At 35.8% G+C, this 18,861-nt stretch overlaps 1 protein-coding gene across 1 annotated transcript in view; it reads right to left on the bottom strand.

Moving 5' to 3' along the window:
• Nucleotides 1–658: 658 nt before the first annotated feature.
• KCNH7 (potassium voltage-gated channel subfamily H member 7) overlaps nt 659–18,861 on the bottom strand; it is a 466,858-nt gene continuing 448,655 nt past the window's right edge. Inside the window, exons 13-16 of the mRNA XM_010361847.2 lie at nt 15,831–16,082; nt 11,010–11,178; nt 2,722–2,914; nt 659–1,347 (exon numbers count right to left, since the gene is read on the bottom strand). Coding sequence (XP_010360149.2) covers nt 1,081–1,347; nt 2,722–2,914; nt 11,010–11,178; nt 15,831–16,082 — 881 coding nt within the window. The 3' untranslated portion in view covers nt 659–1,080. The remainder of the gene's footprint in view (nt 1,348–2,721; nt 2,915–11,009; nt 11,179–15,830; nt 16,083–18,861) is intronic.

The raw sequence follows: 18,861 nt of genomic DNA, 5'->3' as shown, positions 1-18,861 counted from the left end.
TTTTTAATTTATTTTTTGAGATGGGGTCTTACTGTATTGTCAGGCAGGAGTGCAGTGGTGTGATTAAGGCCTACTGCACTCTTGACCTCCCAAGCTCAACCCATCCTCCCACCTCAGCCTCTCATGTAGCTGGGATTACAGGTGTGAATTACCACACCCTGCTAATTTTTAAACATTTTTTGTAGAGATGGGGTTTTGCCATGTTGCTCAGGCTGTATGTCCACTATTGCGATCAAATTCAGGATTGCTTTAAAATGTGAATCACAAGAAGCTGTGGATATCAGTTTGTGTTAATCACAGTTTAGCAGTTCTTAAGGAGACCACACCCTCCCCCCACAAAAAAAAAAAAAAAAGCAAAATGAGAGAAATTTGTTTTTAAGCCTTCTAGGAAATGTGCCAGTGGAAAATACTTTAGATGGTTTGTAAATGCAATTAGTGATATAATTTTAAATAGAAAGACCTTTGTTCTCATTAATGTTGCCCTACGTTTAATTTTTGGAGATGGCTTCCTATACTGTCAGAGGTTTATAACTCAAACTTTGTATTTTTAGTTCCAGTGTGGAGGAATGAATGTAATTAACTTTAAACATCTTGATGCAGAAGGACCTGAATCTGTTTGTAAAAGTGACTAAGTTTCCTCTATCCCCCTGGAATTCCCATGAGTTGAGGATCATCTGAATCTGAGTTGTATCCATGAACAGTTTTATCCCTTGGTTTCTTATTTGCATGGAAGGCATTTTCATAACAAAGTACTGGTTTAGTAAAAGCAGTAAATAGGAGTCTCCATGCAACAGAAATTGGAGTTTCCTAACATGCATGTGATTTAAAAAATAAAAATAAAAAATAAGGTGCCGTGAGATGCTGGCAGTTTTAACATTTGGAACCAAAAGTTCTTACATATATTTACATCCTAACTGCTCAATTTTACCTTACAAGCTTCAATTTAGGAAAATATACAGTACTTTTGCATATAATGGTACCTTGTGAGCCCCTGAGTCAAGTAGAGAGGATTTAAATAGAAAAAGGAAAACAGCCATTAAAAGCACTTACATTGTATGTGGAGTAAATAGTACAAAATGATTATTTCCCTGGAAGACCAGGATCAGAAACATGCCTATGAAGACCCAAGATTCCTACAGTGCTTAGGGATGAATCTGGCAAAGAAGGATGCCTAATTGGATGAAGGTAAGTTTTTCTTTGCCGCAGGTGAAGCTCTAAAGACAGATCACTGTCTTGTTTTAAAAGTGAAGTCAAGTTGTCTTCTGAAGCTGTGTTCAGATGCACCCCACTTGAAAGGGATTCTTTGGATTTAAGTTTAGATTTTTCAAGGTCTAGAAATTCAGGACACTGATGGAAAAAGAACAAAACAAGTTTTTATAATTCACATTGATAGTCATTGAAAATTACACTCATAAAAACGTAAGCGTTTTTTTCTCATTAATCTGTATTTGATTAGTGATATTAGCCAACATTTCCCTCCCAAAATGAGTCAAGACATCAGAGATTGGTTATCAGTATAGATAATCCTAACCAACCATTCAAGAACTTTTATTTAACCCTGGAACCAGATTTTAAAAATCAAATTAAAAATATATTACTTTACATTGAGTTTTCCAGATGAATTAAATTCAAAATTTAAGACAAAATTGAGATGAGGAAAGGGATCACTTGATGAATAAGAGGGTATAAGGAGGAAAGAAAAGATGGGAAATAAAATCAGTCATCCCTAGTCAGATAATGTTACCTAAACCTACTGAAAACAAAGAACAAAATAGATGGTTTTACATGTCATAGAAAAATGACATGTTTCCCAGTCATTCAAAACTAGTTAAATTGATTTCTGCTTTCAGATTTTTAGAAGTATTGCATTATTTTCCTTCTGGCACATTACCTTCTTTTATTAGTGTAGTCTCATTTTCCAGAACATCTTAAATTAAATTCCCAAACATCTAAAAAAGTTTTACGAGATTATGCTACAAATCTTTATTTAAATCATTGTTCTTAGGTCCAATTTCACCATAATGTTTAACTAATTAAGACTAATTCCCAAAATAGAATTACAAGGAAAGCTAGACTACTCATATTAAAATAAATCAAAGACCCCCTTTGAGGGCTTCAGAAGCAGGATAAAGAACTTTAAATTGCTTTTCTTACCATGTTTATCATCCAACTGAAAAAAATTTAGAGATCTCTGGTGATGGGTGGGGTACAGAAGATATTACTAGTCTGATGGCATCTGAACCTCAGGTCTAATCTGGCCAGCCTACTATTTCTCCTCCCCTTCCTTCCTGAGACCTCGCCCAGCCTTTGGCACTGTAGAAAATTACAGATTTTTCTTTGAAGCTCTTTTTGGACCCAGATTTTTCTCTAAGCCCTTTTTGGAGCCAGGAAGACTATTCCTTAGACTGCAAAGCTCTACCACATATAAATTTAAGCAGGTTGATTCTGGAAGAAAGGTTTTCCTTTAAAAAGAAAAAATGCTAATGTTTAGAATCATTATTCTAGCTTCATTGTTCTCAAACTTTAAATGAACATATAAATCAGCCTGGGCTTGTTTAAAATGCAGATTACAGGGCCCATTTCCAGAAATTCTAATTGCGTAGAAACAGAGATAGGGACAGAAATCTCTCTTTTCCACAGCACCCCAAGTGATTCTGATTTAGGTGACCCCTGGAAACACACGTTGAGAGACACACTTGGTTGGATGGTATCCACACTCACTTGTGAGGAAGGGCTGAAACTTCGGTCAGTTTTGATGGATGCTGCCGGTTGACTGGTTCTCAACAGCCGGATGATGGGTCTCTGATATTCAGGTCCTGCTGTTACCATACTGTAGGCTGGGGGGACCACAGTGGTTTGTTTCTGCAGCAACTGTAGGATGGTCTGGATGTCAGTGGTCATTTGGGATTCAAGCCTGCAGAACAGATAGAAGTAGGAAAAGACAGTCCTAAAATAGTCCAGAATTTCAAGAGCATTTAAAAAAATTTCAGCACTACCAACAAACAGAATTATGGCCTTGCTTTAAACAAGAAGGACAGGAGAGGGAGCACAGAATCTCTCTTCTTTCCTGACGGATACTTACTTGTGTATGTCTCACTAATGATTCTGATAAAGACTTTGCTTTCCTGTTCATATTAAGAGTTAACAGAAAATCAGATGAACAAAATAGACTACATGTTTACTAACCTTCATTGATTTAAAAATGTAAAACACACTGATAATTTATTTTTAATCAGTAATTGTCTTTGCTTTTTAATTAGGTTTTACTCAGTTTCTTGTGAACATTTTATTTGCTCTTAAAAAATAGATTGGTAGCACATTTCTTTCATAACTGCAGCATCCCAGGATAATTTCTCATGTGTTTTTACATTTATATTAATGCTTTTTAACCTTACCTCTTTCCTATTCATTTTAAGTATTGTATATTATTAATTATATTATTTCTTTAATGTTTAATGCTGCTTAATGTTAAATTCTTTTTCTCTCTAAATATGTCATGGCCTTTGATATGTAAGAAGTTGACCAAATTTGACTTCACTTACTTCTAATTGACCCATCTGGCCTGCAAAATACCAGTCTATTTTTTCCCCAAAGCTCACAAGTAGCCAACTGGCCTGTTAATTTCATTCTCATTTTAAATTAAAATTTAAGGGAAAATAGCAAAATATAATTGGTCAGATTCTCTTCCTTTGCATGTGTTAGCAACAGCATTAAATACAGAGGAAATTTTGTGGACACAAGAACAGAAAATTTGGACCATACGCCTCTTTAGAAAATTCTTGTAACTCCACTTATTTATGCTGTTTTGACTCTGAATAAAGAATGGAAATAAAACAAAAAAATGTAAAATCATAGGATTAATTTTGCCCAATTAAATTCATGCTGTATTTGTAGAATTCAAAGTAGAAATTGGCTTTTGATTTGATAGAGAACATAATAAACCTGGAAAACATGAGAAAATATCTTATTTATTTTTTTTTTAGTTTTTGATATTAACACTCCAAATCTTCCTTCTAAGAATCACAATAATGCATTATTTTTACAGTTTTTCTATAGTTAGTAAATATAGCCATATAGCTTTGTGTCTTCTAAACCAATAGCTATGAATTATACATGACTTTGCAAATGTCATTTTTTCAAATGTCAAAACCACACACTGAAAAGGGGAAAAATTGAGTTACCAACTGGTTTATTTATCTACTTTTGATACCTGATGGTCTGATCTAGTTTGTATGCTTCCAACTAAACTAAGCAAACCCATTATTTCTCTGTTATGTGTTATACACATTTCCTTAAGGAATATGTGTTATACACATTCTTTCATTTCACTCTGCAAGTCCCAGCTTATATATTATCTGTACCCAAAAATCTTTCCTTATTTACCCCATTCAGAATACTTTCTTCTCTGAGTCTCCAAAGCAAATTATACATTCAGATTAATCATAAATATTTCTGTAAAAATGTATTCCATTACTAACAGCATTCAGTTGTGAGTGGCTTACACAACGTTTGTTACAATGAATGTAAAAGGATTTGGGGGAAAGACTGGAAGAAGAACTGCATCAATAAGGGAGATTCAAGATCCAAAAGTGAGTCAAAAATTATGGTGATGTTTTTGTCATATAAATCCTTTGCCAAACAGCAGCTGTCTCTGAGAAATAAAATCTCTTTATCATGGATTCTACCTACTTGAATAGTGTCTATGAGGAAATAATCTATTGGAAGGCGAGGCTTCAGCATCCATACATCCAGTAATTGCAGCCCACTGCCAAGAGTGGGACTCAGGCACATGACAGCTCATGTGCAGGTAAAGTGGCTGGTGCAGGGTGAGGACAGAGACTGTGTCGGTATAACTTAGATAAGAGCATAGCCCACCTCTGTCAATATGACATTGTTGTTTGTTCCAGGAAAACTTTGAGAAAAATAAGACTACACTAATAAATAACTTTGCCACTTCAGGAAATTTCTATAAATCACCTTATTAAGACAGTATCAGTTCATCTCAACAAATACTTTTTTAATCAGACAAACTTTATCAAGACTTGCTTCAAGATCCTCAACTTACTGCGTCCATCAATCCTAAAGTATATCATAAACTTTACCCAATTCCAGTGAGCTCCCCACTTTGAAATACCCAGACTCCAAAGTTCTATAAATGTTCTTCTTCTCAGCGGAATATTTCTGAGACATCACTGAGACTCTGGCCAGATGGCAGTCTTCCTTTGTGCAGTAATTCTGAATATTTAATTTTGTTTTATTAACTAGTTGTTAGATATCTTGGGTAGTCCAACAAAGGGCAGCAGTTTGCTGATAGGTTTTTTAATATGCATAGGGTTGTATTTCAGTGTTTTATGACAAGGGTCTGTTAATAAGAATGGACTCTTGGGCCAGGCACGATGGCTCATGCCTGTAATCCCAGCACTTTGAGATGCCAAGGTGGGTGGATCACTTGACCTCAGGAGTTTGAGACCATCCTGGGAAGTATGGCAAAACTCTATCTCTACAAAAAACTACAAAAATTAGCCAGGTGTGGTGGTGTGCACCTGTGGTCCCAGCTACTCAGGAGGCTGAGGTGGGAGGAAGGCTTGAGTCCGGGAGATCGCACCACTGCACTCCAGCCTGGATGACAGAGGACAGAGCCAGACCCTATCTAAAAAAAGAAAAAAGAAAAAGAAAAAAAGCGGACTCTTATACAAGACTAAATAGCCTGCTTTACTCAGGAGGAATTACAGAGAATTTAAAATAAATCCAGCTTGGTATTTAAAACAGAAAATCACATAGTTTTAGAACTTTTTCTTCTGTCAGCATAGTTACAAAACTGTGTAAAGTGAATATTTTTATTCATTCACTCAGAGACCCACAATGTACCAGGTACAATGTTAGGTAGCAAGGTGAGGGAACAACATGATAATGAATAAATATGAAATCTGGTTTAACAGTGCTAACAGGAACTAAGCACTCAGTAAAGACAAATGAAGGAGGCGCATAAATAACCACAACGCTAGGCAAAGCAATTGCTCAACGCCATATTAGAGGCATGCAGATAAACTGCTCTGTGTGCAATGGAAGGAGCTGCACTAACAATTTTTACTAACATTACTAATAATTTTTACATTTTCTAGGGCTTCCCTACTCAAAGTGTGTGTGTGTGTGTGTGTGTGTGTGTGTGTGTGTGTGTGTGTGTGTGTGTTTGGATGGAGTCTTGCTCTGTTGCCCAGCTGGAGTGCAGTAGCGTGATCTTGGCTCACTGCAACCTCTGCCTCCCAGGTTCAAGCAATTCTCTGCCTCAGCCTCCTGAGTAGCTGGGGTTACAGGCACCCACCACTACGCCCAGCTAATTTTTGAATTTTTAGTAGAGATAGGGTTTCACCATCTTGGCCAGGCTGGTCTCAAACTCCTGACCTAGTGATCCACCCGCCTCGGCCTTTCAAAGTACTGGGATTACAGGCGTGAGCCACTGTGCCTGGCCAAAGTGTGGTCTTTATATCAGCAACACTGGACATTGCTGGGAGCTTTTTAGAATGTGGAATCTCTGCCAATTAGACCTATTAACTTGAATCTGCATTTTAATAAGGCCTTCAAGTGATTCAAATACACATTGAAATTTGAGAAGCACTGGTCTAGGATCAAGTCTTAATGATTTACCTAAAGAGGTATATCTGCAGGCATAATATATAAATATAGAATAACATTTCTTATGTAAACCTTTAACCCCATCTATAGGTTAATCAGTCATTAAAGCAGAAAAGAAGTGGTAGCAAGGACCATTCAAGATAGACCATTTTATTTGTTTTTATCATATTTTGTTTTTAATATGTGTATTTGAATGCGACAAATGGTGTAGGAATTCACAGTTCTACATTTGAACAAATGCCAAAGCTAAACAGGGTAGACTCAGCTCTAGAAAGTGTCCTGGGATTCTCGCTCTGCAAAGTAGAAGTCTGAGTTGAGCTGCCCCTTCAACCATTTTGTATACATTTAACTTCTAGAATAAAGTGGAGGTGAAAGGTTGTTAGAAACGGCAGTGGAGTGAAAATGTAGTATTTTGAATTTTAAATCCCAAACAAGCAAAAAAAAAAAGTTTGTGAAAATATCAGAGGTAATTAGAAACAAATGTCAAAGGAGATGTAGTATTGGTGGTAGTGTCATCCTGAATAATGAACAGGGGCACTCTAAAAGGAAAAGATATTTATATGGGAATATGCAGCACAATGGGAATATCCATGCCATAGCAAAGTATGTGCTCATTCTGAGAGGTAAAGATGGAGATTTTTAAAGGAAAGATGAGGAAGACTACATAATTGTTTTGAAGTGATTATCTTTGGCTACAAAGATCAATAACAAGGGTGACGCTGGTCCGAGATTGGACAGACAGTTGCTGGTCAGATGTCCTTGCAGAAGTGTTTTTTGTGTTAGGTTGTAGTGGCCGCTGTGCAAGGTTGTGGATCTTATAGAGTCTTTGTGATAGTTTTTGTTATCAGGCATACACCCCTCTCTTCCTGGCCTTCCCCAGCTCTATTTGTCAGGGATTTTCTAACATTAATGACTCCATTTTGATTTTGACTACTTTCACAGCAGCAATTCAAAACATATTCAGGAAACACATACCGATATCGGGAACATGTTGAAAGAGATTTAATTGCATTTTGTGGAAAAGTTTTATACAGTAATAATAACATACTAATGTAATAAAATAGCAATAATAATTTTTATTGCTGTTGGGTGATTGCACACCAAATGGATCATAGATAAATGTGCCCTTAGAACAAATGTTTTAAGCAATCATTGACTTATCCTAGCAGCAATGATTGGCACCCATGACAGAGCAACCAGGTGATGCTAAAAATCTCAATTTTAGTTCTGATGAAAGGTCCAAGCCAGGAATTATATGTAGAGTAGGAGAATAAACTCAAATGAACACCAGTAATAGAAGTGAAGTTCCTTGCTAATCAAATTTTACCTATCTTCAAGTACAACATCTTCCATTTTGTATAGTATATGTAGTTCCCATTTACATTATTTTAGTCCTTACAGTAGCATTATGGGTAGGTATGAGTCAAAGTAGGAAATGGAGGGAAATTTAAATGATTTGACCCAGTAATCCTGTAAATCATTAAGTAGCAGACTTAAGACCTTTTCCTATGCTTACCAATTGCAAGTACAGTGATAGGATTGTGCTAAATAAATCACTGCTGTTTCTGTCATTCATTAATTCACTTGTGTGTTCAACAACAATAAACGGCATGGACAAAATACACAAAAAATTTTAAGCATAGATAGTAAATAAATCAGTAGTTTATGTGATATAGGCAAAACTCAGAGATGTGTTAAGTACAGATGAGTAAGCAAGTAGCTTGCTAAACATGGCAGAATTCATAAGATATATTAAATAGCATGCTAGTAACCTGCCAGGCATATCAACGATAGAAATATGTAACAAACAAGAGTGTTGCTTATACATAGAGATGGAAAGAACAAATTATTCTCATGTCACCTCTAGGTAAACAATTGTCATTCCAAAATATGGTTACCCATTGGTGATACCAGTATCATGCATTTTGACTCCACGTGTGCTGTACCTACGAAAGGCTGATGAAACACATGACTGTTGAGCTGGCTAGTTGGAAAGCCGTGCTGAGGTCAGGTATACTATACCTTGTATTCTTGTTATGGAGCAAGTGTGTGCCACTGGCACAGGAGATTATTTTGGTCTGCAGGCCTGCAAACCTCAACTCTGGTCTTGGTAACTTCATTACACTATGGCAAATGCATGAACATTGTGTAAGTCAGAATTGGGGTAGTGCAATCCTTTTACCATGCTTGCGCGTATTCAAAATGTGTTAATTGCCCCATATGGTTTCCCTCTTCTATCACTTGTGTTTTAAATTGATTGAATAAATCTTGTGATTAGAGCATTTGAATTTAGTCAGTGCAGTTTTCTGTCTGAGACTACTGGAATATCTTGCCTGGTGGTGAGCTAAAAGGCTACTATTGGATCAAGACAAATTCTCAAATGAAACACAATTAAAACAGCTGTGTCATACTCACTCATACATTCTTTTCAATCTTTTTGACCACTTTAATTTTAAGGAAACCACGCAGACTTAGGGGAAGAGATTGCCTCCTCCCTAAACTAAGATTTATTTATCATGTTTAGTGATTTAGATCAAAGGTGAAGGAAACAAGAAACTCTGTGTGTGAGACTTTCAATTCAATTACATTTTTTGACAAGCTGACTGAATAACTAAAAGTTTAAATGTCTTTGTCAGTATTTTTTAAATGCCCTAACACATAACTAAGCTATCAGGAACATCCGAAGAAGTGTAAAAGGAGGATTAAAAGAGGAAGGGTGTTAGTTAAATTAATTAGGGATTATTTTGAGGGGGGAGGAGAGGGTTTTCTAAGGTAGCCAGTGCTGGTGAAATACTAACTGGATGACAAATAAAGAAAAAAAATAGGATTTATGCTGTCAGAAGTATGAAGTGTTCTAAATAAATGCTCCTTTCAACACAAATTATTCTGTCAACTTCTAGTCTTTTTATTTTATTTTATTTTATTTTATTTTATTTTATTTTATTTTATTTTTGGAGACGGAGTCTCACTCTGTCACCCAGGCTGGAGTGCTGTGGCCGGATCTCAGCTCACTGCAAGCTCCACCTCCCGGGTTCACGCCATTCTCCTGCCTCAGCCTCCCGGGTAGTTGGGACTACAGGCGCCACCACCTCGCCCGGCTAGTTTTTTGTAGTTTTTTTTTTTTTTTTTTTAATTTTTTTTTTTTTTATTATACTTTAAGTTCTAGGGTACATGTGCATAACGTGCAGGTTTGTTACATATGTATACTTGTGCCATGTTGGTGTGCTGCACCCATCAACTCGTCAGCACCCATCAATTCATAATTTATATCAGGTATAATTCCCAATGCAATCCCTCCCCCCTCTCCCCTCCCCATGATAGGCCCCGATGTGTGATGTTCCCCTTCCCGAGTCCAAGTGATGTCATTGTTCAGTTCCCACCTATGAGTGAGGACATGCGGTGTTTGGTTTTCTGTTCTTGTGATAGTTTGCTAAGAATGATGGTTTCCAGCTGCATCCATGTCCCTACAAAGGATGCAAACTCATCCTTTTTTATGGCTGCATAATATTCCATGGTGTATATGTGCCACATTTTCTTAATCCAGTCTGTCACAGATGGACATTTGGGTTGATTCCAAGTCTTTGCTATTGTGAATAGTGCCGCAATAAACATGTGCGTGCATGTGTCTTTATAGCAGCATGATTTATAATCCTTTGGGTATATACCCAGTAGTGGGATGGCTGGGTCATTTGGTACATCTTGATCTAGATCCTTGAGGAATCGCCATACTGTTTTCCATAATGGTTGAACTAGTTTACAATCCCACCAACAGTGTAAAAGTGTTCCTATTTCTGCAAAAGAAACTACCATCAGAGTGAACAGGTAACCTACAGAATGGGAGAAAATTTTTGCAATCTACTCATCTGACAAAGGGCTAATATCCAGAATCTACAAAGAACTCAAACAAATTTACAAGAAAAAAACAAACAACCCCATCAAAAAGTGGGCAAAGGATATAAACAGACATTTCTCAAAAGAAGACATTCATACAGCCAACAGACACATGAAAAAATGCTCATCATCACTGGCCATCAGAGAAATGCAAATCAAAACCACAATGAGATACCATCTCACACCAGTTAGAATGGCAATCTTTTTTTTTTTTTTTTTTTTTTTTTAAGTAGAGATGGGGTTTCACCGTGTTAGCCAGGATGGTCTCGATCTCCTGACCTCGTGATCCGCCCGTCTCGGCCTCCCAAAGTGCTGGGATTACAGGCTTGAGCCACCGCGTCCGGCTCTAGTCTTATTTTAAAGTAGTAAATGTATAAGGAAACTATGAGATCATGGCAAGGAGAATTTTCCATTTGTAAGAAGTAAAACCGGACCCATGTAAGGGGTTGGGTTATATTCTCCTTTTACCCTGTCACTGCTTATACCTGTTAAGTTGTTCCTGGAGCAGATCTAATCTTTGTTCCACTTCCCCGTAGGTGAGGTCACTTTCGGTTTCAGAGATACCCCAGGCAGCTCGCTGAAGTGCAGACGGACTGGAGTCTTCAGGCTGGGGATGTCCATTTTCTCCTTCCCAGCTTCGCATGTCAGTGATGTCTGTGGAAAATAGCGAGATGGATGTCAACCCTCTTAGGTGCCCCTTTGCGTCAATAACACACAGATATCCACAAGACAAGCTGAAAAGGGATCGGAGTATAACCTGAGAGACAGAAAACCAAAAGCATTCAGTGATGTGTCCAGGGGCCACGGCCAATTGGTAGCAGGGTCCCACTTTCACCCTGCTGGCCCTACCTCCCATATCCTTTTCCATGTGAACAAAAAAATGTAGCAGGTCCTGAGTATTGATTATGATTTTGTTTTCTTTCTGTTTGTGCTAAGAGAAGATAAGCACAGCAGAACCAAAACTGATGAGAGAGCAATGAGTCTGTTCTGTTTGCACTGCGTTATCTAGGGTTTAAGATTTTTAGGGCTCTTTCCCACAGGATAACTTGCATATGTTATGACTTAGAGTGGGCCCAAGAAGAGAGCCTTAGAGAAGTGCTGACCTTCAGGGTGATTCCCTTTGGCCAACCCAATTCAAATAGAGCCAAGAAGCCATAAGCCATGAAAACTGGGAAGAATCTTACAAGTCCCCTCGTCGCCAGCTACTGTTTCATGTTTTTATGTTTTCTTGTAGCCGCTTCTGTGCTGCCCTTTACCATAATTATATTGCTTTCTAGTATGTTTTTCCTGTGGCTCTTTATTTTAAATATTGCTATGTTACTCTACTTTAAGATAAACTATTTGTTCAAGTCTACTATTTAAAATGTTCTAAGTATCTATTATGGGCCAGATAACTTGGTAAATATGGAGGAACTAAAGACAAAGGAGACCATAGACCATGAACTTGAAGAATTCAGTCTAGCAGGGTTGTGATCACTTTTCATACAGAGATCCATTTTTCTGAACTTCTTTTAATTTCCTGTTTCTCCTACAATCTATATTTTAAGCTGTCAATATTTGGGGGCAAATATGTCCTTTCCCTCTTATTTTTGTCTATATTTTAGATGTTTTGCTGCTCTTTTAACCTCTAAGAATGATTAACAGTTTAGAAAATAAAGCTTATGAAAAAATAGACTGGAGCTGGGAATTGACTTTGGAGATGAAGGAGAAATATTTTTCTTCTTCACTGGGAGGGATAGTAGGAAGGAAGGACTATCTAAAGCTGGTATTCATTTTTGCATAGAAAGACTTGAATTACAGAAAGTGATTTTGGTTTGATAGACTTAAAAAAACTTGACAAGTATCTATGATTAAACACTGAGAAAAGTTATATGTAAAGTTATGGAATTCTTGGCTATTTAAAAAAATTGGATAGAAAGTAACTGAATTGGGCAGGATTAGCTATGATTTTAGAAATAGGAAGCAAAACCATTGGACTTCTCAAAGCTCCTTCCTTTCCTGCAGTTTCTCCAAGGGTAGTTTAAATGTATCCCCTTTCTCCAAGTAGAAGACAGACATGTCTGTATTCTTTCTTCATGGTTTTCCTCTCACTCATTATCTTTTATCACTGAATATACAGAAATTTCTCAAATGAGATGCCTATAATTTCTGCCTCAACAGGGTGAGGCTTGACAAAGGAATTAGCATATCCAAAGTCAACGTTAGAAAAATATAGGATCAGAGTTCCTTCTTCTGCAGAAATGGCTAACAGACCTCAGAGGGCTTGCTATGAATTCCAGAAAGACTCTTCCTGACTACAGCTTTGTTACTGTAGGGATCCTGGTTTCGTTGTCAAAGTGGCAGTTTATCATTTCTTTTGATATTTTATGAAACATGGCAAAATATAAGCGAACCAAAAAAGATACTGGATACTGCTGCGGTTTTAAGTCACTTATCTGCAGATTTTCACTGAGAACTATGATTCGTTATTCACAGACATTTGAACCTATTTAAAATGCAAAACAATAATATCTTAGCAAACTGGATTTTGAAGATTGGGCCAGTAATGCTAAACAAACTTCCAGAATACCTATATAAATGGTCTGGTGATGCTGATGCTTGTCTCTGTCTAGTATGCTGCTAGCCAGTTAATATAGGAGTCTTTCTTTCGAGAAGGCAAGAACTGATAAGACTGAAGTTTCATGTTATGCTCACACGTTTTGAGCCAAAAAAGCTTACAGAATTTCTGCCTATGTTTAACAGCTCTCTTCTTTCCAAATCATTTATAATAAATTGGTTTTTAAATGACAATGGTGAATCACATGCAATAAATTACGGAGGATTATATTTTTTCTTCAGGGCTCAAGAAAAAATAATTACCTTATCAGAAATGAATGAAATGTATATCTTAGAGGCTTTCTTGATTATAATTTACTCTTTAATTAAAATCTGAAGATATGTAATGAGCTTGTTTTAACAGCAGTATAAAAAATGAGGAGTTCAAAGAGGAAATTCTGGTTAGTGGTCGTAATCAAATGAACATCCTTGTAGACACTTTCTAAATATAGCTTGGAAAGAATCTGCACTTGGTTGCCTTGGAAAATGTTGCTATAGTTGCAAGACACATTTCTGGAAATGGATGAACAGAAAGTAAACTTTCACTTTGCTCTGAGTAGACAATTTTCCTAGAGTCAACTTTTGGCCTCAATCTTAGTAGGAACAGAGTCCATTTAATTTATTCTCTTTTCATTTTAGTTTTGCCTAAATGTGCTCCTCTGTTGGATACAGCATCACAAATGTTAGGAATATGAGTGAGTGAAATTTCCTATTGATGGTGAAACTAAAATTTGCGGGGGTTTAGTAGTTTGAACTGCAGCAGCGACAAGTCACATGTTACGTATTAATGCAGTATGTCATCTTAAAAATCATTAGGGAATGAAATTTGCAGTGAATGAAGTTTTAGAATTCCCCATTGATTAAAGATATTAATTAGCCAGGCTAACCATGTGTCACACTGATTGAAGCTATATGACATAAATTCAATTGACATGCATATTTAGCTATACATTTTCAAGATAATTATTTGAATAGGAATTGCCCTGTAAATTTTTAAAAATTAGAATATGTAGATATTAAATTTGTTAGAATATTGTTTTTTGTATATATGGAAAAGCTAATTAAAAATAATTGGAAGGCGTAGCAAAGAAAAGTATATGAAGAAGGGCATGAGAATTCATTGTCAGTGAGAGTCATTATAGAGTCAGAAAATCCCCAAATTATATGTTTAATAATTTGCCGCTTGAGACTCTAAAACTCAAGAGGAAAACAACAAGCATTTTTATTAGGTTCACATTATATTCATCTTTGGAGATAGTAGAGATGGTTCAGCAAGCTCTTCAGAACTCGTGACTTCCATGATACAACCTGTATCTATTTTTAGCACTTCCCAGAATCCATTTTCATAAATAACTAAAATGGGACATTTGGTAATCACATTTAATATTCCATTCTTCCATTGTGATAAATGAGGTACTATTTTCACTCACTTCATCAAGATTTTAGATTGTCCAGAGAACACTTGCATATATTCTTAGCTTACTTCAATGTGGGGTCATGAAAAAAGTGGATGTTACATGATAGGGATAGCAACTCTGGAAAAATATAAAGCCTAAGTATCCTAGATTTAATAAAAGCTTTGTGGCTGAATATGGTACTTTGGAATAATGATGATAAGCAATATTTACTTACTCTGTACTAATGTACTGATTTTGCTATCCTACCAGGCCTAGAACATCCTATTTTTCCTTTTTTTAATATTCTTTTGATGCTTTGTTGTGCCTTCCTAAACTTTATATTTTTATACATCCAGGGACATATAAATTATTAAAACTTAAAAAATAAAACCTGTAAGAAAATACTAACAGTTGAGGATTTTATTTCAGGAAAAGTAATTTACATGTTATCTTAATAACCATAACCTCGTTGGTTAGATAATATTATTCCTCTTTTAAAGATGCATAAGCTGAGTCTTGGTGGGTTTGGTCAAATCATTTACCCAAAGACATAAAGGGAGCAAGTGGCAGAGCTGCACTTGGAACCCAAGCAGTTGTTACTGGTACCACTTACTAGCTAGATCTAAAGATCTAGCCTCTGATATGCTAAAATAGTTGTTCTTCCACGTAAGAGTTCTCTAAATTTCCCTGAATTTCTCATTTTGTAGCATGAAATCTGCATCTACTAATCAAGCATTATTACCCAAATCGTGCACATTTTCTACAACAAAATCTGTACATTTGGGTATTCCTTTTGGAAATAAAAATAAAAATAAAATAAAGACCATAGTTTATTTCAGGGCATTTCTCCACTCTTTCTCATATTCTCTGTAAAATTAAATTCTGGTTGGCATGTATTATAGTGTGATTGCATTGGCCTTTCATACTATAATATTATAGGGTTGGGGGTGAGAACTGGGTACAGAAGATACATATAAAGAACCAATTGATTAGCTGTCTTAAAATATTCATTGATCCTCTCTCCCCATTGAAATTACTACTACAGACTTTCCCACAGTTTTCTACCTGACATTATATTAAGTCTGGTTGATCACAAAAACCTCTCACGCTATAAGTGTTTGGGAATAATTACCGCTTGTTTTAGAATAGTGCAAACACTTTATAGATGATCTGAAATCTGAACGCTTCGTGAACATTTCATGAAGTTGAAAACGATTCAATTAACATGTGTCAGTACAGTTCTTAATTTGTAAAAAGTCACCATTTTGTGATTAGCACTGAAGAGAGACCACCTGATGTCTAACTCTGAATTACCTTTGCAAGAGTGACTTCTTTTATCTATGTGCATTCTTCCTGAGGTGGGCACTGTTTCTTCAAAATCGAGCCCAGATGCTTTCCCTATTCCTGGAGAAGAATCTACTATTCCTGAGAAGAGCGGCTTTTGTTCATCATCAATGGAGGAGATGAAAGATGACGATCTGCTTTTTTTCTCTTCAAAGTGTCTCGTGGAACTCTGATAATGTCTTATGGTATCTGCAGAGTCTTCAGGATCATTTGTACTGTTTTCTTTGCCAAAATATATCAAAGAAAAGTTATTTTATAGCAGATAATTAAATGTGAGACTGTATGCATATTACACTACCTAGCTATATATAAACTAGCTTTTTCCTATTGAAAATGTAGCTACTTGGATACTTAATGTTTTAAATTCAAGGGTTATTAGATTATCTTAGTGAAATAAAGTATTCATTTCAAAATTAAAAGAATATTTACAATAGTAATAATGTTTATGTCTCAGAGGAAAACTGTATGGTAACTTACAAAGTTTTTTATATGTTCAACAGTTATTTGTATTCTGAGAATCTGGTATACTCTTTCTTTAGGGAAATGAAAAAGACAAGGCAAAATGTGTCCCAATTTTAAAATATCACCACTACTGCAACTTATTATTTGTTTATTTTTAACCTCCATGCCTTATTATCTGTTTTAGCTGCTCATGCATTGCAAAGGTCAAAATTGGAAGCCTCCTTGTAGTAAAAGACTGGCAGGCTGAATTTCAACCTTAGTCTGATTCATGTAATGGCCTTGGCATTCCAGGCAGTTTGGTTGTGTAGCATAATGCAAAGAATATAAAGCTTAAATACAGTAATTAAGGTAGGTTTTACCTAATTACATTAAAGCTGGTAGTGCATATTGGCTGTTTTATACTGAAATGTCAGGATAATTTCAGTCCTGAAGGTTGTGTTAGAACATATTTCAGCAGGAAAAACTCAAAGAGACAAATCCCAGAACTTGTTTCTATCAGTGTCCTGGGGAGACAGTATAATTCTCCATCTGGTTTCTGCTAATAACTAACCAACAAAACTCCAGAAGGTATATCATTTTCTGGAGAAATGGTGAAGACAGTGTCTCCATCCACTCTCTGCCTCAGTGTGCTTACTTGGTTATTTATAGAAGGCCAAATGAACCGATGGAAGGCCACGCCAGAGAAACTTCCAACTGTTTTTAAAAATTCCCATATGGCAGAGAAATTCAACAAAGATTTTTTCCCTTTATTTTTTTAAATCATAATTTAAAATATGAAAAGCTAGAAAACAGCCCAAGGTAAAAGCAGATAGAGTTTAAAAATCAGTTTTATGTGAAATTGTTATTGAGGAGTTCATGTTCTGTCAATTAAAATTAAGTCTAGCAAAAGCAGATTGCTTATTTTCTTTAAGATTTCATGCTTGCTCAGTGTCTTCATCATTGCTGAGAAAGACACAGACCTTTTCGATCTCCAACATTACAAACATCATTGATTACTTACTGTTACTTGTATATCCCCACTCAATCACTAATCTAATTGGTTGTAAATATTTGGATCAAATCTTCTTACAAAAAGCTTTTTCTCTTCAGTGTCATTGGCACAGACCTCCTTAAACGTCTAAAATTCCATCTAGCCATCTTCTTCCCAACTTTCTTTGTTTTTAATTTCTCTTCTCTAAAGCCCTCTGAAAATTTGATCAACATTCTCTACTTTTTGAACATATTTTATTCCTCAAAAAATAATAGTTATAAAGTTTAGGTAGTAAATGTGAATAAAAGGAAAATTTCATTTTTCTAAATTATCCTCATATCTGCTTAGTGAATTGCACCAGTTTGCTCTTCCTAAGTAAACCTTTTTGTAGTCCCTGACTTGGGAACCAGAGATATTTGAATCAACTCAGGCCTCCTATTGTTCTCAAAAATGATTTTAATTTCTACACTTTCGTGGAGTGTTTTCCCATCTGCATCAAATGCAAGCTGAATTAACTATTAATTCATCTGCCTCCATTCAAAGTCTGGATAATGCTAACATGGATATTTGTAATGAATGTACATCACAAATTAATAAACCATCTTGTATCTTTGGCTGGAGAGGTCTTGGAGAATCCTTACACATGGTAGAATGTTCTGTTCTACCTACCATGCTGGGCTTCAGTCTTAGTTTACTAACTTATTACTTCGTTTTGGATGCTTGTGAACAAGATTCACTAGTTAACATACATTGTTAGTTGAATTATAACTTGCTGATTTCACCTTGGACATGTGTTTACAAAATGTGGTCAGTGAGGAATTACTATCATTTAGTTGTATAGTAAAATGGAGAAAATTACTTCGTATACATAGGACAGAATTCTTTAGCAAAAATTTCAGGTAAAAGCAGAATCAGGTAAAAGAAGAAGACAAAAATTTGATATCCTTGAATTTTCCCCGTTGGTAAGGAGAAAAAAAAAACCCACCTTTATTTCTGTATTCGTTGCTGCTGGACTATCACCCAAACCATATGAACAATTTCTTTGATACAACCCCACTGAAACAACATTTTTTCACTCTATGCTAGATAAATTAAAGATTCATTTTCTGTCACATAAAATGAAAGTTGAAATGACAATCTATTTGTAGGTTAAAAATGGAAACTGTTCAGGCTTGGCTGGAAAACTGGCTGATGTAACATGTACATGAAATTGGGCAGTTGAAATGCATTATAATTAGCCTCCAGGTACTTCTAAATTTTGATGAGCTGTACTATTTTTGCCGTTTTCCAGTTAAACTGAATTATTTGATAGACATTAAATAGTATCAGGTACTTTTTTTTCTTAATTCTATTTATATTCTATGTAGAAATAATATTCTAAGAAAGGGCAGTTATCTGACTGCATAATCTTTCCTGTTACCATCATTTTATACAAAGAAAAAGTCATGTCTGTTTAATTAAACCACAAATTTGCCTCTGATTCAGAAGACACAAAACCTTTTTTTCTCCCTTGTTTCTCTAGGTGAACAGTTCATCTCCTCCCCTTTTTTCACAGAACACAATTCTAAA

Source organism: Rhinopithecus roxellana, chromosome 14 (assembly GCF_007565055.1).
Source record: "Rhinopithecus roxellana isolate Shanxi Qingling chromosome 14, ASM756505v1, whole genome shotgun sequence".
In the NCBI taxonomy this organism is placed as follows: Eukaryota; Metazoa; Chordata; class Mammalia; order Primates; family Cercopithecidae; genus Rhinopithecus; species Rhinopithecus roxellana.
This window is presented reverse-complemented; position numbering and strand designations above follow the sequence as displayed.